This window comes from Heterodontus francisci, chromosome 3 (assembly GCF_036365525.1).
Source record: "Heterodontus francisci isolate sHetFra1 chromosome 3, sHetFra1.hap1, whole genome shotgun sequence".
Taxonomy (NCBI): Eukaryota; Metazoa; Chordata; class Chondrichthyes; order Heterodontiformes; family Heterodontidae; genus Heterodontus; species Heterodontus francisci.
Genome location: NC_090373.1, coordinates 173827438 through 173853045, shown reverse-complemented (window position 1 = coordinate 173853045; position 25608 = coordinate 173827438). Strand labels below are relative to the sequence as shown.

The 25608-nt window shown below is 45.6% G+C and overlaps 1 protein-coding gene across 5 annotated transcripts in view; it reads left to right on the top strand.

Annotated features, from left to right (window-relative positions):
- The window catches only part of LOC137364492 (TOG array regulator of axonemal microtubules protein 2-like), a 210965-nt gene that overhangs the window by 167968 nt on the left and 17389 nt on the right, over window positions 1-25608 (top strand). For all 5 annotated transcript variants that reach the window (XM_068027681.1, XM_068027683.1, XM_068027682.1 and 2 more), the window contains 5 exons: window positions 2150-2255; window positions 7461-7696; window positions 10526-10684; window positions 14877-14994; window positions 17699-17799. In XM_068027681.1, coding sequence (XP_067883782.1) covers window positions 2150-2255; window positions 7461-7696; window positions 10526-10684; window positions 14877-14994; window positions 17699-17799 — 720 coding nt within the window. The remainder of the gene's footprint in view (window positions 1-2149; window positions 2256-7460; window positions 7697-10525; window positions 10685-14876; window positions 14995-17698; window positions 17800-25608) is intronic.

Here is a 25608-nt window from a genome sequence, read left to right as displayed (position 1 = left end):
CTCCTACCACTAAGCCAATTTTGGATCCAATTTGCCAAATTACCCTGGATCCCATGGGCTCTTACCTTCTTAACCAATCTCCCATGCGGGACCTTATAAAAAGCCTTACTGAAATCCATGTATAATACATCAACTGCTTTATCCTCATCTAAACATCTAGTCACCTCCTCGAAAAATTCAATCTAGTTAGTTAAACACGATCTCCCCCTGCCAAAGCCGTGCTGACTATCCCTGATTAATCCCTGCCTCTCCAAGTGGAGATTAATCCTGTCCCTCAGAATTTTTTCCAATATTTTCCCAATCACTGATGTTAGACTCACCCGCCTGTAATTACCTGGTTTATCCCTGCTACCCTTCTTGAAAAATGGTACCACATTCACTGTCCTCCAGTCCTCTGGTACCTCTCCTATGGCCAGAGAGGATTTGAAAATTTGTGTCAGAGCCCCTGCTATCTCTTTCCTAGCCTCACATAACAGCCTGGGATACATCTCATCTGGGCCTGGGGATTTATCCACTTTTAAGCCCACTAAAACAGCGAATACTTCCTCCCTTTCACTGCTATTATGTTCAAGTATATCACAATCCCCCTCCCTGATCTCTACACCTACATCGTCCTTTTCCATAGTGAACACAGATGAAAAGTAATCATTTAAAACCTCACCTATGTCCTCCGGCTCCACACAAAGATTGCCACTTTGGTCCTTAATGGGCCCTACTCTTTCCCTGGTTATCCTCTTGCCCTTAATATACATTACCAAACGCCTTAGGATTTTCGTTTATCTTGCCTGCCAGTGTTTTTCCATGTCCCCTCTTCACTCTTCTAATTACCTTTTTAAGTGCCACTCTACACTTTCTATACTCCTCTCGTTCATCTGCTGATTTCAGTGTTTGGGTGACTTTGTTAAGAGGAATGGACTGTAGTTTTTGAAATGTATAGTTGTAATCGATGGCTATTTGGTGTGATTCTGTGATCCGACTCCCAGTTGGGATTTCACCTCCTGGAATTCTGAGCACACCGCCTGTATTTCTATAGTCATTAAAATTAAAGCACCAAAATTCCTGGGCAGCACATTTGAAGTTTGGAGGTGTTGGACTGCAGATTCCCCATACATATAGACATGGGATAGTGTTTCTAAGTTAGCACTATTGCCTCAGGGTTTTGCATCCAGGGATGTGTATTGTGAACTCACAAGATTTTCCAGGCGTTAAAATGAATGGATGAAAAATCCTCGGGATTTATTGACCTTCATCCCAGAGTTTCTGCTCTAAGCCACTTGGTGTGTGAAGCTCTCTTACAAAAGCCTACATCCTTATTTCAGCTAACTCAATCTTTCCCAGAACCTTAATGCTAATGAGTTTCCCCATTCCTCCTACAATCTACATGCTTTTAAAGCCCAAGCTTGGCATTATCTAAATTGCTATTTGATTTATCCCCTCTTCTGTCGAACCCTGGGCAGTGTCCTGCGCTATGGACTTTGGTCTTCACTTAGGAATGTCAATAACAACACAATAGAGTAAGTTTATTAAGGACCTATGTCACGGTGAATCTCTGTACTTAGCACCAAAGAACAAAGAACAAAGAACAGTACAGCAAAGGAACAGGCCATTCGGCCCTCCAAGCCTGCGCCGATCTTGATGCCTTTCTAAACTAAAACCTTCCGCACTTCCGGGGACTGTATCCCTCTATTCCCATCCTATTCATGTAATTGTCAAGATGCCTCTTAAACGTCGCTATCGTACCTGCTTCCACCACTCCCCCGGCAGCAAGTTCCAGGCACTCACCACCCTCTGTGTAAAGAACTTGCCTCGCACATCCCCTCTAAACTTTGCCCCTCTCACCTTAAACCTATGTCCCCTAGTAACTGACTCTTCCACCCTGGGAAAAAGCTTCTGACTATTCTCAGTACGGTTCCCACAATTTTCCATCCACTGAAATCAATGGAGAGAAAATATTCCAAAAACCACTGGTTATGTGTGAGGCTGGGCCTTGCAAAGCTTACCCTTATACATCGAGTCCATATCCGTAATGTGATGAAAGGTTCAACTTAATGGAGTTTTTGTATCCATGTTACTGTGTGAGATTTGAAAGATTGCCTTTGGTCTGATGAGGCCAATGCTATAGTTTTTATTTTGGGTTTCGCCCTTTCAGGGAGATGAAGAGGAAAGGGTTGTCCAGTGTTCGCCGGTTGGCTCGATCCCACCAGGAACTACTTCTAACGAGGCTTCATACCGTCTGCTTGGCAGTGACGAAGGAGGTGGGTGATGTGCCCAGAAACTAGCTCCACTTCTGGGTCCCTAGTCTCTGAGACCCCAGCCAAGGAAGGCATTTTTTCTCGATTTAAAACAGTAAGAATGCAAGTGTTATGGGTCAGTAAGCATCTCAGAAAGCAAAAACAAAAGCAGATTAATTTTTAGGCCAGTCTTTCCTCAGTGTTAGTATGGGCAGGTGAGAGAGTCCCTTTACACAAGAGGACAGCAAGTGGTAAAGGTAAAGAGTACAAATATGCTGATTACTTTTACAAAGAGGTTGTCAATGGCCTGTGGACAGATTTTAATTTGATGGAAACAAGTCTATATTAAATATTTGAAAAGGAGAAATGTGTAGGGTTATGAGGAAAGAAGCAGGCAACGTGACTAATTGGATTTCTCTTCCTTGTGATGATCTGGAATGCACTTCCTGAAAGGGTTGTGCACGCAGACTCCCTAGTAGCTTTCTAAAGGAATTGGATATAGACTTGAAGGGGGAAACATTACAGAGCTTGGAGAAAGTGCAAGGGACTAATTGGTTAGCTCTTTCAAAGAGCTGGCACACGTATGATGGGCTGAATGTCCTCTGTCTCTGCTGTATAGTTCTATGTAGAAAGACATTTCTGACCCGTGAAAAGGCATTAGAAAGACAACAGGGGAGTAAAAACAGGTCTGAAATGGACAGGAATGGAGTGCAACGTAAATAGGAGAATCTGTCAGAGGAATGGGGGCAGCTAAGACCTGATCTTGTTGTAGCCTTGAGAGGAGGTGATTGAGGGGTCACAGCATAGAGTGATAAGATGATGAATAGGCTTCCTTACAGCTAGCTGTGAAGCACCTTTGGATGTTCCTCACATTAAAGGCACTATCTAAATGCACATTATTAACGAAGAAAAAGGTAAATCTGAAACTTTACTTCAAATAAAACCATGGCAATCGGACAGCAAGGTGCATTCGTCGAACTAGACAAAAGCAGGAAGTTCTTCATAGAAAAAGGGATCAACATATGAAATGGATTTCTGATTGGAAAGTGGAGCTGAAAGCCCTGAATAATTTAATGCATGGTTTGGGGGTGGTAATGGGAGTGGTGTGGGGTGGTGGTGGTGCTGCCTGTAAGTGTTCTCTGGATGTATGAGCAGGGATGTGCCAAAAACTGTCCTCATCCATATCTAGCTTGTAATCTATGAAATCAGTGCTCAAGCTGGGGGTTGGATTGCATGAGGAAGAGCAGATACTTGTTCCTGAAATTTGCAATAGCTATTGGAGCTGTGTTTTAAAAATTTGTTCTTGAGAAATGGGTGCTGCTGGCAAGGCTTGCATTTATTGCCCATCCCTAGTCCTTGGTGGTGAGCCTTCCTCTTGAACCATTCCAGTCCATCTGGTAAAGGTGATGTTAGGTGGGGAGTTCCAAGATTTTGATTTCAGTGATAATGAAAAAATGCTGATTTTTATCTAAGGTGGAAAGGTATGAGATTTGGGGAACTTGGAGTTCCCTTGTACCTGCTGCCCTTCCAGGTGGTGCACAGTGATAATGCTATTGGACTAGTAATCTAGAGACCCAGACTAATGTTATGGAGACATGTGATCAAATCCCACCATGACAGCTGGGTGAATTTAAAATTAATTAATAAATCTGGAATTAAAAAAAAAATTCTAGTGTCATTAATAATGATCATGAAACTACCAGATTGTTGTAAAAACCCATCTGGCTCACTAATGTCCTTCAAGGGAGTAAATCTGCCATTCTTATCCAGTCTGCCCTACATGTGATTCCAGACCCACATCAATGTGATTGATTCTTAACTGTCCGCTGCAATGGCCTAGCAAGCTGCTCAATTCCAGCGCAATTAGGGATGGGCAATAAATGCTGGCCTTTCCAGCAATGCAGTGAGTAACTCACCTCCTGACTCCCCAAAGCCTGTCCACCATCAACAGGGCACAAGTCAGGAGTGTGATGGAATACTCTCCACTTGCCTGGATGGGTGCAGCTCCAACAACACTCAGGAAGCTCGACACCATCCAGGACAAAGCAGCCCGCTTTGTGGCAGCAGTATGTTCCATCTACAAGATGCACTGTAGCAACGCACCAAGGCTCCTTAGACAGCACCTTCCAAACCCGCAAACTCTATCATGTAGAAGAACAAGGGCAGCAGATGCATGGGAACACCACCACCTGCAAGTTCCCCTCCAAGTCACACACCATCCTGACTTGGAACTATACCACTGTTCCTTCACTGTCATTAGGTCAAAATCCTGGAACTCCCTTCCTAACAGCACTGTGGGTGCACCTACCCCACATGGACTGCAGCGATTCAAGAAGGCAGCTCACCACCACCTTCTCAAGGGCAATTAGGGATGGGCAATAAATGCTGTCTTAGCCAGCGACGCCCACATCCCACGAACAAATAAAAAAAATGTTCACATCCCAAGAATTCAGTTAGTTTTAACATAATTATGGAAAAGGACAGAGATAGAACAGGAGTTAGAGTTCTCAATTGGAGTAAGGCCAATTTTACTAAACTGAGAAGTGATTTTGCAAAAGTGGACTGGAAATCAGTGTCAGAGCAGTAGGAGGCATTCAAAGGGCAGATTCAGGGGGTTCAGAGTAAACATGTTCCCAAAAAGAGAAATCTAGAGCACCATGGATGTCAAGGAGCTTACAGCTCAGATAAGGCAGAAAAAAAAAGTTTATGTCCGACACCAAGAACTCAATACTATAGAAAGCCGAGTGGAGTACAGAAAATGGAGGGGTGAAAGCAAAAAGGGAATTAGGAAAGCAAAGAGAGGGCATGAAACAATATTGGCAAATAAAATCAAGGAGAACCCAAAGATGTTTTATCAATAGATTCGGAGTAAGTGGATAGCTGAGGAAAGAGTAGGGCCCATAAAAGATCGAAAAGGTAACTTGTGTGTGGAGGCAGAAAATGTGGGTATGGTTCTTCATGAATACTGTCTTCATCTGTCTTCACAAAAGAGGGGGACAATGCAGATATTGTAGTTAAGGAGGAGGTGTGTGAAGTATTAGATGTGATAAATATAGGAAGAGAGGAAGTTTAAAGGGATTAGTATCCTTGAAAGTGGATTAATCACCAGGGCCAGATGCTAAGTACCCCAGACTGTTAAAAGAAGCCAGGGAGGAAACAACAGAAGCAATATCCCTCATATTCTAGTCCTAATTGGATACAGGTGTGGTTCTGGAGGATTGGAGGACTGCTAATGTTTAAAAAGGGAGTGAACGATAGACCAAATAATTACATATCAGTCAGTCAGTAGTGGGAAAATTATTGGATTCAATTCTGAGACAAGATAAACTGCCACTTAGAAAGGCATGGATTAATCAAGGATAGTCAGCATGGATTTGTTAAGGGAAGGTCGTGTCTGATTAGCTTGATTGAATTTTTTGAGGAAGTAACAAGGTAGCTAGATGAGGGTAGTGCAGTTGATGTGGTCTGCATGGATTTTGGCAAGGTTTTTGACAAGGTCCCACATGCCAGACTGGTTAAAAGAATAAAATCCCATGGGATCCAAGGGAATGAGGCAAGGTGGATACAAAATTGGCTCAGTGGCAGGAAACAAAGGGTAGTTGTTGATGGGTGTTTTTGCAGCTGGGAGGCTGTTTACATTGGCATTCCACAGGGCTCACTACTGGGTCCCCTGCTTTTTGTGGTATATATAACAATTTGGACGTTAATGTCAGGGGAATGATCAAGAAATTTGCAGACGATGCAAAAATTGGCCGTGAGGAGGATAGCTGTAGGCTGCAGGAAGATATTGATGGTCTGGTCAGATGGGCAGAGAAGTGGCAATTGGAATTCAACTTGGAGAAGTGTGAGGTGATGCATTTGGTGAAGGTCAAACAAGGCAGAGGAATACACAATAACTGGGAGGATACTGAGGTGTAGAGGACATGATGGACCTTGGAGTATACGTCTACAGATCTAAAGGTAGCAGGGTAGGTCGATAAGGTGGTTAAGAAGGCATTCTTTCCTTTATTAACTGAGGTATAGAATATAAGAGCGGGGAGGTTAATCTGGAACTGTATAACTCATTAGATAGGCCACAACTTGAGTACCGTGTGCAGTTCTGGTCACCTCATTACAGAAAGGATGTAATTGCACAAGAGGAAATATTGGATAGGCTGGGCTTATTCTCCTTGGAACAGAGGAGGCTGAGGGGACATTTGATTGAAATGTACAGAATTGTGAGGGGCCTGGATAGAGTGGAGGTGAAGGGCCTATTTATCCTATCAGAGAGGTCAGTGTCTAGGGGGCATAGATTTAAAGTGATTGGTAGAAGGACGAGAGGGGAGATGAAAAATGTTTCACCCAGAGGGTGGTGGGGGTTTGGAACTCACTGCCTGAAAGGGTGGTAGAGGCAGAAAACCTCATCTGATTTAAAAGGTGCCTGGATATGCACCTGAAGTGCCGTAACCTGCAGGGCTACGGACCAAATGCTGGAAAGTGGGATTGGGCTGGGTGGCTCCTTTTTATCAACCGGCGCAGATACTATGGATCAAGTGGCCTCTTTCTGTGCCGTAAACGTTCTATGATTCTGTTCTAAGAACGAATGGAAAAAAAATTGTAAGTTTGGGGAGGTGCTGTCGAAGAAGCCTTGAAGAGTTGCTGCAGTGCATCCTGGAAGTAGTACATGGTACTGCCACAGTGCATTGGTGGTGAAGGGAGTGAATGTTTTAAGGTGGTGAATGGTCTGCCAAACATGGAATGTAAGGTGGTCAATGATGGAAATGCTAGTGTGACTCTAATAGATATGGATCCAGGATTGAGATGCATTTTTCTATGCTAGGCCCACATCTATTGAGATAGAGGGGCAAAATTGGTACCCATTTCACCTGTTTTCTTTATGAAAAACAGTAAAGGGGACTAATTTCTGGTTGTGATTTGTGGAGCCCGATCTACCCCGGAGTTGCACTGACAATTTCCAACCAATCAGGTCGCCCCGCTGAAGCAAGCAATTAGTTCCTTGACAATGCTAATCAGAATCCTAACATATGTTTTGGGACCTCCGCTCCCAAATTCGACTTGTGGTAAAATGGCAGTATTGGAACTTCACCAATGGTAAGTCTTTACAGTGTGAATTTATCGTTCGTTTAATTGCAGTAGCTCTATAGTGCTTAAAGTATGGTCTTGGCAAACTGCCGAATGAGTTGTGGCAGAACTTTGTCGTATGCCGGTAAAACATTTTGATTTCCACAGGTTAATAACCTGCGTTCCAAGGTTGCCCGCTCTGCGATATTGTCTGTCAGTGAACTGTTCTCTCAGCTGAAGAGGAACATGGACCAGGAGGTGGACGAGGTGACCAGAATCCTGCTTCACAAGACGGGCGACTCCAACGAGTTCATCCGAGAGGAGGCAGTCAAGGCACTGGCCGTTGTGGTGGAGAATGTGAGCTCGATGCGGGCACTGACTGCCCTCATCGCAGGCGGTTTAAAGTAAGCAAGTATGTAAGCAGCATTTAGAAACGTGTTAACATTTGCAGGGAGTTTAGGCAGGGTCTCAGATACTCGCATCATGAACTGATTCTTTGTGCTGATTTCAGTGCCAGCATGATTTGGTGAGGGGAATTCCTCTTTGCTGTGGGCCTTTCACTACCACACTACTTTGTCCAGCAAGATAGAAATAGGCCTGACTTGTGGATTTCCCTTTGTCTGTCTTCAAGACCTCTACATGGCCGGCTGGTCAGAAGTGTCCCTCTAGGGTAAGGCATCTCAGAGTCAATCCCTCCAGAGATTTTCTTCTGCATCCTCTTCTGTCAAGTAACCCTATTCATAATAGGGGTTTGGGGTGGGGGATCCAACAGCCTTCTGGCTCACAGGCAAGAGTGCATAATCTCACCCAACCTCTTTCATCGTTCTAGAAGCCAATGTCCAGTGGATTTGCTTGGCTCCACATGGGAACACCACCACCTGCAAGTTCCCCTCCAAGCCACACACCATCCTGATTTGGAACTATATTGCCATTCCTTCACTGTTGCTGGGTCAAAATCCTGGAACATCCCCCCCTAACAGCACTGTGGGTCCACCCGCACCAAATGGACTGCAGTGGTTCAAGAAGGCAGCTCATACTACCACCTTCTGAAGGGCAATTGGGGATGGGCCTTTCATATTTTCATGGAATGAGGTGATGATACTTAGTAGCTTTGGTGGGCATCCAATATTTTCTAGTCGTCTGAAGAGACCACGTCTGCTGACGAGGTCAAAGGCTTTGGTGAGATCAATGAAAGCAATGTAGAGGGGCATCTGTTGTTCACGGCATTTCTCCTGTATCTGACGAAGGGAGAACAGCATGTCAACGGTCGATCTCTGCACGAAAGCCACACTGTGCCTCAGGGTAGACGAGCTCGGCCAGCTTCTGGAGCCTGTTTAGAGCGACTCGAGCAAAGACTTTTCCCACTATGCTGAGCAGGGAGATTCCACGATAGTTGTTGCAGTCACCGCGGTCACCTTTGTTTTTATAGAGGGTGATGATATTGGCATCGTGCATGTCCTGGGGTACTGCTCTCTCATCCCATCACAGGCATAGCAGTTCATGTAGTGCTGAGAGTATAGCAGGCTTGGCACTCTTGATTATTTCAGGGGTAATGCTGTCCTTCCCAGGGGCTTTTCCGCTGGCTAGATTATCCAAGGTTCCCGAAACTTGCCAAACTTATCCTTCTTCCTCACAGGAACATGCCGGTCGTGGATTCTAATCAACTGATGTTTGAAAGACTCCCACATGTCAGATGTTGATTTACCCTCAAACAGCCGCCCCCAATCTAAATTCTTCAGTTCCTGCCTAATATTGTTATAATTAGCCTTCCCCCAATTTAGCACCTTCGCCCGAGGACTACTCTTATCCTTAACCACAAGTACCTTAAAACTTATGGAATTATGGTCACTGTTCCCGAAATGCTCCCCTGCTGAAACTTTGACTACCTGGCTGGGCTCATTTCCCAATACCAGACCCAGTATGACCCCATCCCTAGTTGGACTATCTGCATATTGTTTCAAGAAGTCCTCCTGGATGCTCCTTACAAATTCTGCCCCATCCAAGCCCCTAGCACTAAGTGAGTCCCAGTCAATATAGGGGAAGTTAAAATCACCCACCACTACAACCCTGTTACCTTTACATCTTCCCAAAATCTGTCTACATATCTGCTCCTCTACCTCCCGCTGGCTGTTGGGAGGCCTGTAGTAAACCCCCAAAATTGTGACTGCACCCTTCCTATTCCTGAGCTCCACCCATATTGCCTCGCTGCATGACCCCTCTGAGGTGTCCTCCCGCAGTACAGCTGTGATATTCTCCTTAACCAGTAATGCAACTCCCCCATCCCTTTTACATCCCCCTCTATCCCGCCTGAAGCTTCTAAATCCTGGAACATTTAGCTGCCAATCCTGTTCTTCCCTCAACCAAGTCTCTGTAATAGCAACAACATCATATTTCCAAGTACTAATCCAAGCTCTAAGTTCATCTGCCTTACCTGTTATACTTCTCGCATTGAAACAAATGCACTTCAGACCACCAGTCCCGCTGTGCTCCACAACATCTCCCTGCCTGCTCTTCTTCTTAGTCTTACTGGCCTTATTTACTAGTTCCCCCTCATTTATTTCACTTGCTGTCCTACTGCTCTGTTTCCCACCCCCCCGCCACACTTGTTTAAGCCCTCCCGAGTGACGCTAGCAAACCTCACAGCCAGAGGGGCATTGTATAAATCAAACTCTTTCTTTGGCACTTTTGGCTGAAGGCACTTGCAAATATTTCAGCCTTGTCTCTTGCGGTCACATGTTGTCTTCCACCATGGTTGAGTTTGGGGATGTTCAGGGAGCCTCCTCCTCCTTTACTTATCTGATTGCCTACCACCATTTTAGAATGAAAGTGCTGGGGCTTCAGAGTTTTGCTCTGATTCTGAGGTTGTGGGATCACAGTACTGCCCACATCTAGCTGTTTTTGGTGTTATAGCTTCACAAGGTCCCTAAACCTTGTGTTTGAATTGTTCACTGTAGCAAACAAGTTGCTGGTATCAATATTTCTCAACTATTGTAAGCACTCCATTTCGGTCACCTTACAGTCGACCGTTTACCAAAAGCAACATGGCTGACTTTTTAATTACTTCTTCACATTTCAAATTCCTAATTTCTTTAAACCAATCTCCATCAGTGGCAATGGTTAGATCAGGAAAGATGTGCACTTTCCATTTTCTGTTCAAACGTCCCTTCTGTTCTCAGATTTAAAGACACATTTACCGAATGCTTTGCTTATTTTGTTTGTCTCTCATTATCCAGCCACCGTAACGCCATTGTCCGGAGGTGTACTGCTGAAAACCTGCTGTGTATTGTTGAACATCTTGGAGCTGAGAGATTGCTGTCGGGGACCAAGGACAATACTGACCAGATCGTGCAAACCATGGTGAAATTTTCACAGGATGGGAATCAGGAAACGAGGTATGAGCAGATGTTGGAGTATCCAGGATGGTAGATGGGATTGTAATGTAAGTGGGGGGGGGGGGTATGGGAGGGGCAGCTGTAGGGTAGAAGGAGGATCCAAGATTCAAATAATTGCCTCGATTGTCTTTGAGGATCAGTTTTGGTAGAACCTGTCTTATTTTATTTATTTAGAGATACAGCACTGAAACAGGCCCTTCGGCCCACCGAGTCTGTGCTGACCAACAACCACCCATTTATACTAATCCTACATTAATCCCATATTCCCTACCACATCCCCACCATTCTCCTACCACCTACCTACACTAGGGGCAATTTGCAATGGCCAATTTACCTAACAACCTGCAAGTCTTTGGCTGTGGGAGGAAACCGGAGCACCCGGTGGAAACCCATGCGGTCACAGGGAGAACTTGCAAACTCTGCACAGGCAGTGCCCAGAACCGAACCTGGGTCACTGGAGCTGTGAGGCTGAGGTGCTAACCACTACACCACTGTGCCACCCTCCCCGTTTTCTCATAGACTCCTGGCTGTTTGGCACAGAACCAGGTATCGCATCCAAACATTGCGTCTGTAACGGAGACCACACTGCATGGACTGATTTCTATCTTCTCTTTACAGTTTTCCCTAAGGTTTCTGCTCAAACGAATACATCTTGTTATTGATTTAATAGCCATGCTGCTATTGTCCTATTACCAGTTCTTTCATCAACAATTGTCAAGACCACTTTGAAGGCGGTTCTCAGAATGTGGCCAGTTTCAGGAGGTGACTGTGTGACCCAGTAAAACACAATCCGAGAAATTACTGTTGATGATATTAATGCTTAACCACTCATGTGTCATTCCTCCATCTGCTATTTTAACAAGGGTCCTTACCCATTTACAGCATATGCTACTGTTACTTTAGACTAATACACAGAAAAATATCACCTGAGCATTCATCTGCAAATGTTGCCAAGAGTAATCACTAGACTACAGTGTTGTCGGACATATGGGCCAGAATTTTATCTGGGTGACGGGGGTCTCAACGTCTGGAAAAAGCGATGCCTAGAGCCCCGTGTCGCCTCCCCTGTGGGAGGCCCGCCGCATCCAGTGCCAATTAGGCATTTAAGTGGACAGTGGGCCTTCCATGGGATGCAGAACCCCAATGATAGAAGTCTTACCCTATGCGAGCTACCAGCCAATTAGAGGCCAGCAGCTCTTTAACTGAGCAGCGCCACTGCGGAGGCGGAGGCTGCTGCCAGTGAAGCACCCACCCAAAGCCCAGGAGCGGTGCTGGACCGAGGCCACAGGTAGGTCAGGGTGGGAGAGGTCTCATGGGTTGGGGGTCATAGAGGAGTGGGTGGAATGAGGTTGGGAGCAAGGTCAGGCGGGTGGCTCTCAGTGGGCCCCCCTTTCCTGCTGCCAGGTCCCTCGTTCAGGCACTGTGCCTTTTAACGAGGGACCCCGCTCCCCCTACTGGAGCTGGCAAACAACCCGCATGTTTTTTTTTGTTATGCTCCCTGTATGGCGACAGGGCTGCTCGCTGCATGGCTAATTGCGGCGGGATGAGGCCCTTGGGCATTAATTACCCAGTTATGGGCCTCAATTGGCAGTCTGGCGGGAAGACTGCCCTCAGGCGTTCTCGCCCGAGACTTAACTTTGGCGGAGGAGGGAAGGTGGTGGGGTCGCCCCTCTCCGCCACCATCTCACCTGATTATGTGCTCTCTCTGCCTCCGAAGAATAAAATTTCCCCCAATGCTGTAAGCATCAGTGGCAGTGATGTGCCAGACAGTAGAGTCAGTGTCCTGGGGTGTGTCTGATCTCGCTCAGTTTCAGTGACAGTGACGGATTTGACTCTCTGAGCCTCAGAGCTTCAGCAGCTGTTAAAGTGGGAGGTAGAATCAGATTGTGGGTTGATGGATGTTTCAAAACCTGCATTGGTCCAGATGCTCATCCCTTCCTGTGAATTTTATTAGATTTGTAGAGGTGTCATTTAATGTAACATCTAATATATTTTTCAATGAAGAGTGCAGGAGGGCATGCCAGCAGCAGCACCAGGCATACCTCAAAATGAGGTGTCAACCTGGTGAAACTACAACACAGGTCTATCTGCGTGCCAAACAGCATAAGCAGCATGTGATAGACAGAGCTAAGCGATCCCATAACCAACAGATCAGATCTAAACTCTGCAGTCCTGCCACATTCAACTGTGAATGGTGGTGGACAATTAAACAACGAACAGGAGGAGGTAGCTCCACAAATATCCTCATCCTCAATGATGGGGGAGCCCAGCACATCAGTGCAAAAGATAAGGCTGAAGCATTTGCAACAATCTTCAGCCAGAAGTGCCAAGTTGATGATCCATCTCGGCCTCCTCCTGATGTCCCCAGCATCACAGATGCCAGACTTCAGCCAATTCGATTCACTCCGCGTGATATCAAGAAACGACTGAAGGCACTGGATACTGCAATGGCTACATGCCCTGTCAACATTCTGGCAATAGCGCTGAAGACCTGTGCTCCAGAACTTGCCGGGCCCCTAGCAAAGCTGTTCCAGTACAGCTACAACACAGGCATCTACCCAGCAATGTAGAAAATTGCTCAAGTATGTCCGGTACACAAAAAGCAGGACCAGTCCAACCTGGCCAATTACTGCCCCATCAGCCTACTCTCAATCATCAGTAAAATGATGGAAGGTATCGTCGACAGTGCTATCAAGCATTGCACTTGCTTAGCAATCACCTGCTCACTGACGATCAGTTTGGGCTCTGTCAGAGCCACTGAGCTCCTGACTTCATTACAGCCTTGGTTCAAACATGGACAAAAGAGCTGAACTCAAGAGGTGAGGTGAGAGTGACTGCCCTTGACATCAAGGCAGCATTTGACCGAGTATGGCATCAAGGAGCCCTAGCAAAACTGGACTCAATGGGAATCAGGGGGAAAACTTTTCCCTGGTTGGAGTCATACCTAGTGCAAAGGAAGCTGATTGTGGTGGTTGGAGGTCAACCATCTGAGCTCCAGGACATCACTGCAGGAGTTCCTCAGGGTGGTGTCCTAGGCCCAACTATTTTCAGCTACGTCATCAATGACCTTCCTTCAATCATAAGGTCAGAAGTGGGGATGTTCGCTGATGATTGCACAATGTTCAGCACCATTCATGATTCCTCAGATACTGAAGCAGTCTGTGTAGAAATGCAGCAAGACCTGGACAATATCCAGGCTTGGGCTGATAAGTGGCAAGTAACATTCGTGCTACACAAGTGCCAGGTAATGACCATCTCCAACAAGAGAGAATCTAACCATCTCCCCTTGACATTCAATGGCATTACGATCACTGAATCCCCCACTATCAACATCCTGGGGGTTACCATTGACCAGAAACTGAACTGGAGAAGTCATATAAATACCGTGGCTACAAGAGCAGGTCACAGGCTAGGAATCCTGCGACAAGTAACTCACCTCCTGACACCCCAAATCCTATCCACCATCTACAAGGCACAAGTCAGGAATGTGATGGAATACTCTCCACTTGCCTTGGCGGGTGCAGCTCCAAGAACACTGAAGAAGCTCAACACCATCCAGGACAAAGCAGCCCATCCACAAACATTCACTCCCTTCACCACTGATGCACAGTGGCAGCAGTGTGTACCATTTACAAGATGCACCGCAGCAATGCACCAAGGCTCCTTCGACAGCACCTTCCAAACCCTTGACATCTACCATGTAGAAAGACAAGGGCAGCAGATACATGGGAACACCACCACCTGCAAGTTCTCCTCCAAGCCACACACCATCCTGACCTGGAACTATATCGCCGTTCCTTCACTGTCGCTGGGTCAAAATCCTGGAACTCCCTTCCTAGCAGCACTGTGGGTGTACCTACCCCACATGGACTGCAGCAGTTCAGAAAGGTAGCTCACCACCACCTTCTGAAGGGCAATTAGGGATGGGCAATAAATGCTGGCCTAGCCTGCGACACCCATATCCCATGAACGAATATCAAAAATAAATGTTGTTGTGTGCAGGCAATTTGTTCAAGTGCATGGGCCCTTTAAATTTTTTTGCACAGCCATGCACGTGCAGTAATATAACAGGGCCAACTTGTGCAGGCCTGCGTGGAAACGTTTGGGTTGCTGTGCAGTTGTGCAGCTGAGTGGGACCATTGGTGACAGCCAATGCATGCAACGGTCAAGTCCATTTTTTGTTGTCTGATAGGTCTTATGGTCGGAAAGCACTGAACATTTTGGTGTCCTACCCAGAGTTTGAGAGATACATGGAACGCTCACTTCTATCTCAGGATCTGCACCATATCATCACAGCCATAAAACAGAGGGTGAGTGTTGTCCCATTGTGTTTGATCCAATAACTTTGAGCTTCACTTTCACTTTGGTGTTTTGAGATCAGGATTAAAATTGGTAATAAGAAAAATGTCTGTCAGTCTAAGTTAACATCTCAAGGCCTCCTTAAAGATCTACCTCAGGGAGTAGTAGATTAGAGTAAGAAGGAGATGGCTTTGCAGTTTCTGATCCACTTAACGATATTGATGTTCCCAAATAACTCAGTTTTCGGCATTAATATAGATTTTTGACATAAGCTCCTTAACAAATGGTCACTGTACTGGTCAGCCTCTTAACAATCGATCTTGTACAGGTCATTGTCTTAATGAATGGCCACTGGGACGGTCGATGCCATCAAGAGTGAGAATATGTAGTTGATGTAGTTTACATGGATTTCAGCAAAGCCTTTAACAAGGTCCCGCATGGGAGACTTATCAAGAAAGCAAATGCACATGGGATACAAGGTAACTTGATAAGGTGGATTCAAAATTGGCTTAGCTGTAGGAGACAGAGAGTGATGACAGACGGCTGTTTTAATGGCTGGAAGCCAGTGTCCAGTGGCGTACCACAGGGATCTGTGCTGGGTCCCCTATTGTTAGTCATCTATGTCGTTTATATAAATGACAATGTGGGGGGTAGGATCAGTAAGTTCACAGATGACACAAAGATTGGCCGAGTGGTTAACAGTGAGGTGGAGTGTCTTAGGTTACAGGAAGATATAGACGGGATGGTCAAATGGGCAGAAAAGCGGCAGATGGAATTTAACACTGAAAAGTGTGAGGTGATACACTTTGGAAGGAGTAATGTGACACGGAAGTATTCAATGAATGGCCTGACACTGGGAAGTTCCGAGGAACAAAGGGACCTTGGCGTGTTTGTCCATAGATCTCTGAAGGCAGAAGGGCAGGTTAATGGGGTGGTGAAAAAGGCATATGGGACACTTGCCTCTATCAATCGAGGCATAGATTACAGAAGCAGGGAGGTTATGTTGGAGTTGTATAGAACTTTGCAAAGGCCACTGCTGGTACTGTGTGCAACTCTGGTCGCCATGTGATTGCATTGGAGGGGGTGCAGAGGCGATTCACCAGGATGTTGCTTGGGATGGAACATTTAAACTATGAAGAGAGGTTGGATAGGCTTGGGTTGTTTTCACTGGAGCAGAGAAGACTGAGGGGTGACCTGATCGAGGTGTACAAGATTATGAAGGGCATGGACAGGGTGGATAGGGAGCAGCTGTTCCCCTTAGTTGAAGGGTCAGTTACGAGCGGTCACAAGTTTAAGGTGAGGGACAGGAGGTTTAAGGGGGATTTGAGGAAGAACTTTTTTTACCCAGAGTGTGGTGACAGTCTGGAATGCACTGCCTGGGAGGGTGGTAGAGGCGGGTTGCCTCACATCCTTTAATAAGTACCTGGATGAGCACTTGGCATGTCATAACATTCAAGGCTATGGCCCAAGTGCTGGCAAATGGGATTAGGTAGACAGGTCAGGTGTTTTAATGCATCGGTGCAGACTCGATGGGCCGAAGGGCCTCTTTTGCGCTGTATTATTCTGTGATCTGTGATATGGCAGTGTAGTAGTTATGTTTCACATTGGTAATCTAGAGGCCTGGATTTAGTGTTTTTAAATATCTGTGAATAAAAATTCTGGTATCAGTAAAAGTGTCCATAAAGATGTTGCATTGTCATTAAAAACCCAACTGGTTCACTCATGTCCTTCCAGGGAAGTAAGCTTGCCGTGCTTAACTAGTCTGTCCTATATGTGACTCCAGTGCCACATCAATGTAGTTAACTCATACCTTCCCTCTTAAATGCTCGAGCAAACCCACTACCACCTTCTCAGAACAACCAGGAATGGGCAATAAATGCTGGCCTTGCCAGTGGTGCCCATATCTCGAGAATTATTTAAATACCAGTCAGTGCCCAGACAAATGGTCAGTATACAGGTTACCATCTTAATAAATAGTTACTGAGCAGATGTTGTAAATGGTCATTGGTTTACAGCAGTGAAAGTAAAGCAAAGGCAGATGGCTTACTCCCTTGTTCCCATTAATGTTGATCTAGACTTTGGTAGGAGTGTGAAAGAAGCCTGAGTAATGAAGCCTCTCTGATCTGTGTATTCCTACGATTGCTAACTTGCTGTTTGGGAATTTGTGAGCAAGGCATCTCCTTTATTAGGCATCTCCCCAGCAATGAGGGAAGGCAGAGTGGGGATCAGTTCCTAGGATCTATCATCCTTGTCTTGAGGTATAAGCAGCTCGGGTTAATTTTCTCTCTTGATTTTCTCATTCGTCGCATAGAAAGTTTCTTGCTTCCTCTCAGAACAACCCCAACGCCAAATTTTCTGTCAGAGTGATCCAAGAACATTTAGCGTCCCAGTGAAGAAATGACAAAAAACCTGAGTGATGGTCAAGATTGCCTTGGACCAAACGTACACCTCGATGTGAAGAGGTTTTCAATTCTGCTAAACTCCAAGGATGATTCTGAAAACACTGCTATCGTGTGTTTTCCTCCGGCATCTCGAGTCAGCAGCTCTTAGCTGTGAGCGTCAAGTCAATTTAAAAGCCCACAGCATTCCAAGTTTGGTCAGCTGTATAATCAGTAAGGGATAGTTTCCAATCTCCAGCAGACATGATTTAACTTGGTAATTGAAAAATGGTAAAATGTTGAGTATATAATGAGTGTTTTTTTTCCTGTTATTCAGGGACTTGGAGATGCTTCTTCAGATCCTTACTTGCCAAAGGGTAGAAGCTCAAGGGTCAACAGTTCCTCAAACTGTCAGGAAAATAAACCTAATACTGCAAGGTGAATTATAACTTTCGCCTAGACCAAATATTGCTATAATAAAATCATATTTACTCCATTTTCTTTTCTATTGATTTAAATGTGCCTTTGCTATTCCAAACCCCAATCTTGGCATTTTTGGACTGCTTTTCTGTTCTATTTCTTTCATTACTTTAAACACATACCAGTTGTAACAACTGCAGAATCAGATATTTAACAAGCTCATGTTACATAATCCAATGTGGAGTACGTAAGTGGGAGACAGTGGCGTATAGAGTCATAGAACACTGAAACAGGCCCTTCAGCCCACCAAGTCTGTGCCGACCAACAACCACCATTGATACTAATCCTACATTAATCCCATATTCCCTACCACATCCCCACCATTCTCCTACCACCTACCTACACTAGGGGCAATTTACAATGGCCAATTTACCTATCAACCTGCAAGTCTTTGGCTGTGGGAGGAAACCGGAGCACCCAACGGAAACCCACGCGATCACAGGGAGAACTTGCAAACTCCGCACAGGCAGTACCCAGAACTGAACCCGAGTCGCTGGAGTTGTGAGGCTGCAGTGCTAACCACTGCGCCAGGGTGCGTAGTGGTAATATCACTGAGCTGGTAGTCTGGAGGTCTAGGCTAATGCCCTGGAGACATGGATTCAAATCCCACCACAGCAGCTGATGGAATTTAAATTTCAGAAGTAAAAAAATGTGGAATTGAAAGCTAGCCTCAGTAATAGTGCCATGAAATTTTCATTAATTGTTGTTAAAACCCATCTGGTTTGCTAATGTCCTTTTAGGGAAGGAAATCTGCTGTCCTTACCTGGTCTGGCCTACATGTGACTCCAAACCCACAGCAATGTGGTTGATTCTGAAATGGCCCGAGCAAGTTGTATCAAACACTGCAAAGTAAATAACGAATGATATCGGACGCACCACCTGGCATTGACCTAGAAACCAGAAACTACAACGGCAAACCCAACCCTGCAAAGTCCTCCTCACCAACATCTGGGGGCTTGTGCCAAATTTAGAGAACTGTCCCACAGCCTGACATAGTCATGCTCACAGAATATTACCTTGCAATGTCTCAGACATCACCATCCCCCAGTATGTCCTGTCCCACTGGCAGGACAGACCCACCAGAGCTGGTGGCAGAGTTCCCACCAGAGTTGGGAGGGAGTTGCCCTGGGAGTCTTCAACATTGACTCTGGACCCCATGGAGTCTCATGGCATCAGGTCCAATGTGGGCAAGGAAACCTCCTGCTAATTAGTATCTACCATCCACCCTGCCCTCCCCCCATCTGATGAGTCAGTACTCCTCCATGTTGAACACCACTTGGAAGAAGCACTGAGGTTGGCAAGGGCACAGAATGTACTCTGAGTGGGGGACTTCAATATCCATCACCAAGCGTGGCTTGGTAGCACCGCTGCTGGCTGAGTCCTCAAGGACATAGCTACTCGACTGGGTCTGCGGCAGGTGGTGACGGAAAAACATACTTGACCTCATCCTTACCAATCTGCCTGCTGCTGATGCATCTGTCCATGGCAGCAGTGACCACCGCACAATCCTTGTGGAGATGTCTTCACATTGAGGATACCCTCCATCGTGTTGTGTGGCATGACCACCATGTTAAATGGGATAGATTTCGAACAGATCTAGCAACTCAAAGTGGGCATCCATGAGGAGCTGTGGGCCATCAGCAGAATTGTATTCAACCACAATCTGTAATCTAATGGCACGGCATATCCCCCACTCTACTATTACCATCAATCTGGGGGATCAACCATAGAACCAGGGAAAAATTACGGCACAGAAGGAGGCCATTCAGCCCGTTGTGTCCCAGCTGACCAAAAAACTAGCCGTCCAATCTAATCCCACCTTCCAGCACCTGGTCCAGAGCCTTGCCGGTTACAGCACTTCAGGTGCATGTCCAGGTACCTTTTAAAAGAATTGAGGGTTTCTGCCTCCACCACCATTCCTGGCAGCGAATTCCAGACACCCACCACCCTCTGGGTGAAAAAGCTTTTCCTCATGTCCCCTCTAATCCTTCTACCAATCACCTTAAATCTGTGTCCCCTGGTAATTGACCTGTGCAAGGAGTAACAGGTCCTTCCTGTCTACTCTATCTAAGCCCCTCATAATTTTGTACACCTCAATTAAGTCACCCCTCAGCCTCCTCTGTTCTAAGGAAAACAACCCTAGCCTATACAATCTTTCCTCATAGCTGCAACTTTTGAGCCCTAACAACATTCTTGTAAATCTCCTCTGCACTCTCTCCAGAGCAATTATGTCCTTTCTGTGATGTGGTGATCAGAACTTTATTCAATACTCCAACTGTGGCCTAACAAGCATTTTATACAGTTCCAGTATCACATCCCTCCTTTTATATTCTATACCTCGGCCAATAAAGGAAAGCATTCTTCACCACTCTATCTACCTGTCCTGCCTCCTTCGGGGACCTGTGGACATGCACTCCAAGGTCTCTCACTTCTTTTACCCCTCTCGATATCCTCCCATTTATTGTGTATTCCCTCGCTTTATTTGCCCTCCTCAAATGCATTACCTCACACTTCTCTGGATTGAATTCCATTTGCCGCTTTTCCGCCCATTCAACCAAACCATTGATATCTTTCTGGAGTCTGTGGCTATCCTCTTCATTATCAACTACACGGCCAATTTTTGTGTCATCAGCAAATTTCCCAATCATACCTCCCACATTTAAGTCCAAACCATTAATATATACCACAAACAGCAAGGGACCCAACAGTGAGCCCTGTGGAAAGCCATTGGAAACAGCTTTCCATTCGCAAAAGTATCCGTCGACTACTACCCTTTGTTTCCTGTTCCTGAGCCAATTCTGGATCCAACCCACCACACTCCTCTGTATCCCATGGGCTTTCATTTTACTGACCAGTTTGCCATGTGGGACCTTGCAAAAGCCTTACTAAAATCTATATAGACCACATCCACTGCACTACCCTCAACAATCCATGTTACTTCCTCAAAAAACTCAATTAAGTTAGTAAGACAGGACCTTTCTTTAACAAATCCATGCTGACTGTCCCTGATTAATCCATGCCTTGTTAAGTGGCAGTTTATCCTGTCCCTCAGAATAGATTCTAACAATTTACCCACCACCGAGGTCAGACTGACCAGCCGAAAATTATTTGGCCTATCACTCACATTCTTTTTAAACAATGGTACAACGTTTGCAGACCTCCAATCATCTGGTACCTCACCTGTATCTAGTGAGGATTCGAAGATGATCCTCAGCGCATCCGTTATTTCCTCCCTGGCTTCCTTTAATGATCTGGGATGCAATCCATCCGGCCCTGGGGATTTATCCACTTTCAAGAAGGTCAGATCCTCTAGTACTTCCTCTCTCATTATGCTTAACACATCTAACACAGAAACATAGAAAATAGGAGCAGGAGTAGGCCATTTGGCCCCTTGAGCTTACTACGCCATTCATTACTACGATCATGGCTAATCATCCAACTCAGTAACTTGTTCCCGCTTTCACCCCATACCCTCTGATCCCTTTAGACCCAAGAGCTATATCTAACTCCTTCTTGAAAACATAGTGTTTTGGCCTCAACTGCTTTCTGTGGTAGCGAATTCCACAGGCTCACCACTCTCTGGGTGAAGAAATTTCTCCTCATCTCAGTCCTGAAAGGTTTACCCTGTATCCTTAGACTATGACCCCTGGTTCTGGACTCCCCCACCATCGGGAACATCCTTCCTGCATCTACCCTGTCAAGTCCTGTTAGAATGTTACAGATTTCTATGAGATCCCCCCTCACTCTTCTGAACTCCAGCGAATATAATCTTAACCGACTCAATCTCTCCTCATACATCAGTCCTGCCATCCCAGGAATCAGTCTGGTAAACCTTTGCTGCACTCCCTCTGTAGCAAGAACATCCTTCCTCAGATAAGGAGACCAAAATTGCACACAATATTCCAGGTGTGGCCTCACCAAGACCCTGTATAATTGCAGCAAGACATCCCTGCTCCTGTACTCAAATCCTTTCACTATGAAGGCCAACATACCATTTGCCTTTTTTACTGCCTGTTGCACCTGCATGCTTACCTTCAGCGACTTGTGTACAAAAACACCCAGATCTCACTGCATATTCCCCTCTCTCAGTTTAAAGCTGTTCAGATAATAATCTGCCTTCCTGTTTTTGCTACCAATAAGGATAACCTCACATTTATCTCCATTATACGGCATCTGCCATGCATTTGCCCACTCACTCAACTTGTCCAAATCACTCTGAAGCCTCTCTGCATCCTCCTCACAACTCACCCTCCTACCCAGTTTTGTGTCATCTGCAAATTTGGAGATATTACATTTAGTTCCCTCATCTAAATCATTAATATATATTATAAATAGCTGGGGTCCTAGCACTTATCCCTGCGGTACCCCACTAGTCACTGCCTGCCATTCGGAAAAAGACCCATTTATCCCTACTCTTTGTTTCCTGTCTGCCAACCAATTTTCTATCCATCACAATACACTACCCCCAATCCCATGTGCTTTAATTTTATATGCTAATCTCTTATGTGGGACTTTGTCGAAAGCCTTCTGGAAGTCCAAATAAACCACATCCACTGGCTTCCCCTCATCAACTCGGCTAGTTACATCCTCAAAGAATTCCTGTAGATTTGTCCAGCATGATTTCCCTTTCGTAAATCCATGCTGGCTCTGCCCAATTCTACCACTGTTCTCTAAGTGCAGTGCTATAAAATCTTTGATAATGGACTCTCGAATTTTCCCCACTACCGACGTCAGGCTGATAGTTTCCTGTTTTCTCTCTACCTCCGTTTTTAAATAATGGGGTTACATTAGCTACCCTCCAATCTATAGGAACTGTTCCAGAGTCTATAGAATCTTGGAAGATGACCATCAATGCATCCACCATTTCTAGGGCCACTTAGAATTAGAATTAGAACATTACAGCGCAGTACAGGCCCTTCGGCCCTCGATGTTGCGCCGAACCATCTGACCTACACTATTCCATTTTCATCCATATGTCTATCCAATGACCACTTAAATGCCCTTAAAGTTGGCGAGTCTACTACTGTTGCAGGCAGGGCGTTCCACACCCCTACTACTCTCTGAGTAAAGAAACTACCTCTAACATCTGTCCTATATCTATCACCCCTCAACTTAAAGCTATGTCCCCTCGTGTTTGCCATCACCATCTGAGGAAAAAGACCCTCACTATCCACCCTATCTAACCCTCTGATTATCTTATATGTCTCTATTAAGTCACCTCTCCTCCTCCTCCTCTCCAACGAAAACAACCTCAAGTCCCTCAGCCTTTCCTCGTAAGACCTTCCCTCCATACCAGGCAACATCCTAGTAAATCTCCTCTGCACCCTTTCCATAGCTTCCACATCCTTCCTATAATGAGGTGACCAGAACTGCACGCAATACTCCAGGTGCGGTCTCACCAGAGTTTTGTACAGCTGCAGCATGACCTCGTGGCTCCGAAACTCGATCCCCCTACTAATAAAAGCTAACACACCATATGCCTTCTTAACAGCCCTATTAACCTGGGTAGCAACTTTCAGGGATTTATGCACCTGGACACCAAGATCTCTCTGTTCATCTACACTACCAAGAATCTTCCCATTAGCCCAGTACTCTGCATTCCTGTTACTCCTTCCAAAGTGAATCACCTCACACTTTTCCGCATTAAACTCCATTTGCCATCTCTCAGCCCAGCTCTGCAGCCTGTCTATGTCCCTCTGTACCCTACAACATCCTTCGGCACTATCCACAACTCCACCGACCTTCGTGTCATCCGCAAATTTACTAACCCACCCTTCTACACCCTCTTCCAGGTCATTTATAAAAATGACAAACAGCAGTGGCCCCAAAACAGATCCTTGCGGTACACCACTAGTAACTAAACTCCAGGATGAACATTTGCCATCAACCACCACCCTCTGTCTTCTTTCAGCTAGCCAATTTCTGATCCAAAGCTCTAAATCACCTTCAACCCCATACTTCCGTATTTTCTGCAATAGCCTACCGTGGGGAACCTTATCAAACGCCTTACTGAAATCCATATACACCACATCCACTGCTTTACCCTCATCCACCTGTTTGGTCACCTTCTCAAAAAACTCAATAAGGTTTGTGAGGCACGACCTACCCTTCACAAAATTGTGCTGACTATCGCTAATGAACTTATTCTTTTCAAGATGATTATAAATCATATCTCTTATAACCTTTTCCAACATTTTACCCACAACCGAAGTAAGGCTCACAGGTCTATAATTACCAGGGCTGTCTCTACTCCCCTTCTTGAACAAGGGGACAACATTTGCTATCCTCCAGTCTTCCGGCACTATTCCTGTTGACAATGACGACATAAAGATCAAGGACAAAGGCTCTGCAATCTCTTCCCTGGCTTCCCAGAGAATCCTAGGATAAATCCCATCTGGCCCAGGGGACTTATCTATTTTCACACTTTCCAAAATTGCTAACACCTCCTCCTTGTGAACCTCAATCCCATCTAGCCTAGTAGTCTGAATCTCAGTATTCTTCTCGACAACATTTTCTTTCTCTGCTGTAAATACTGACGAAAAATATTCATTTGACGCTTCCCCTATCTCTCCTGATTCCACACACAACTTCCCACTACTATCCTTGATTGGCCCTAATCTAACTCTAGTCATTCTTTTATTCCTGATATACCTATAGAAAGCCTCCTTGATCCTATCCGCCAATGACTTCTCGTGTCCTCTCCTTGCTCTTCTTAGCTCTCCCTTTAGATCCTTCCTGGCTAGCTTGTAACTCTCAAGCGCCCTAACTGAGCCTTCACGTCTCATCCTAACATAAGCCTTCTTCTTCCTCTTGACAAGCGCTTCAACTTCTTTAGTAAACCACGGCTCCCTCGCTCGACAACTTCCTCCCTGCCTGACAGGTACATACTTATAGTAGCTGCTCCTTGAATAAGCTCCACATTTCGATTGTGCCCATCCCCTGCAGTTTCCTTCCCCATCCTACGCATCCTAAATCTTGCCTAATCACATCATCATTTCCTTTCCCCCAGCTATAATTCTTGCCCTGCGGTATATACCTGTCCCTGCCCATCGCTAAGGTAAACCTAACCGAATTGTTATCACTATCACCAAAGTGCTCACCTACATCTAAATCTAACACCTGGCCGGGTTCATTACCCAGTACCAAATCCAATGTGGCATCGCCCCTGGTTGGCCTGTCTACATCCTGTGTCAGAAAACCCTCCTGCACACACTGGACAAAAACTGACCCATCTAAAGTACTCGAACTATAGTATTTCCAGTCAATATTTGGAAAGTTAAGTCCCCCATAACAACTACCCTGTTACTCTCACCCCTGTCGAGAATCATCTTCGCTATCCTTTCCTCTACTTCTCTGGAACTATTCGGAGGTCTATAGAAAACTCCCAACAGGGTGACCTCACCTCTCCTGTTTCTAACCTCGGCCCATACTACCTCAGTAGACGAGTCCTCAAACGTCCTTTCTGCCGCTGTAATACTCTCCTTGATTAACAATGCCACACCCCCCTCCTATTTTACCATCTTCTCTGTTCTTACTGAAGCATCTAAATCCCGGAACCTGCAACATCCATTCCTGCCCCTGCTCTACCCATGTCTCCGAAATGGCCACTACATCGAGATCCCAGGTACCAACCCATGCTGCAAGCTCACCCACCTTATTCCGGATGCTCCTGGCGTTGAAGTAGACACACTTTAAACGAAGTTCTTGCTTGCCAGTGCCCTCTTGCGTCCTTGTAACCTTATCCCTGACCTCACTACTCTCAACATC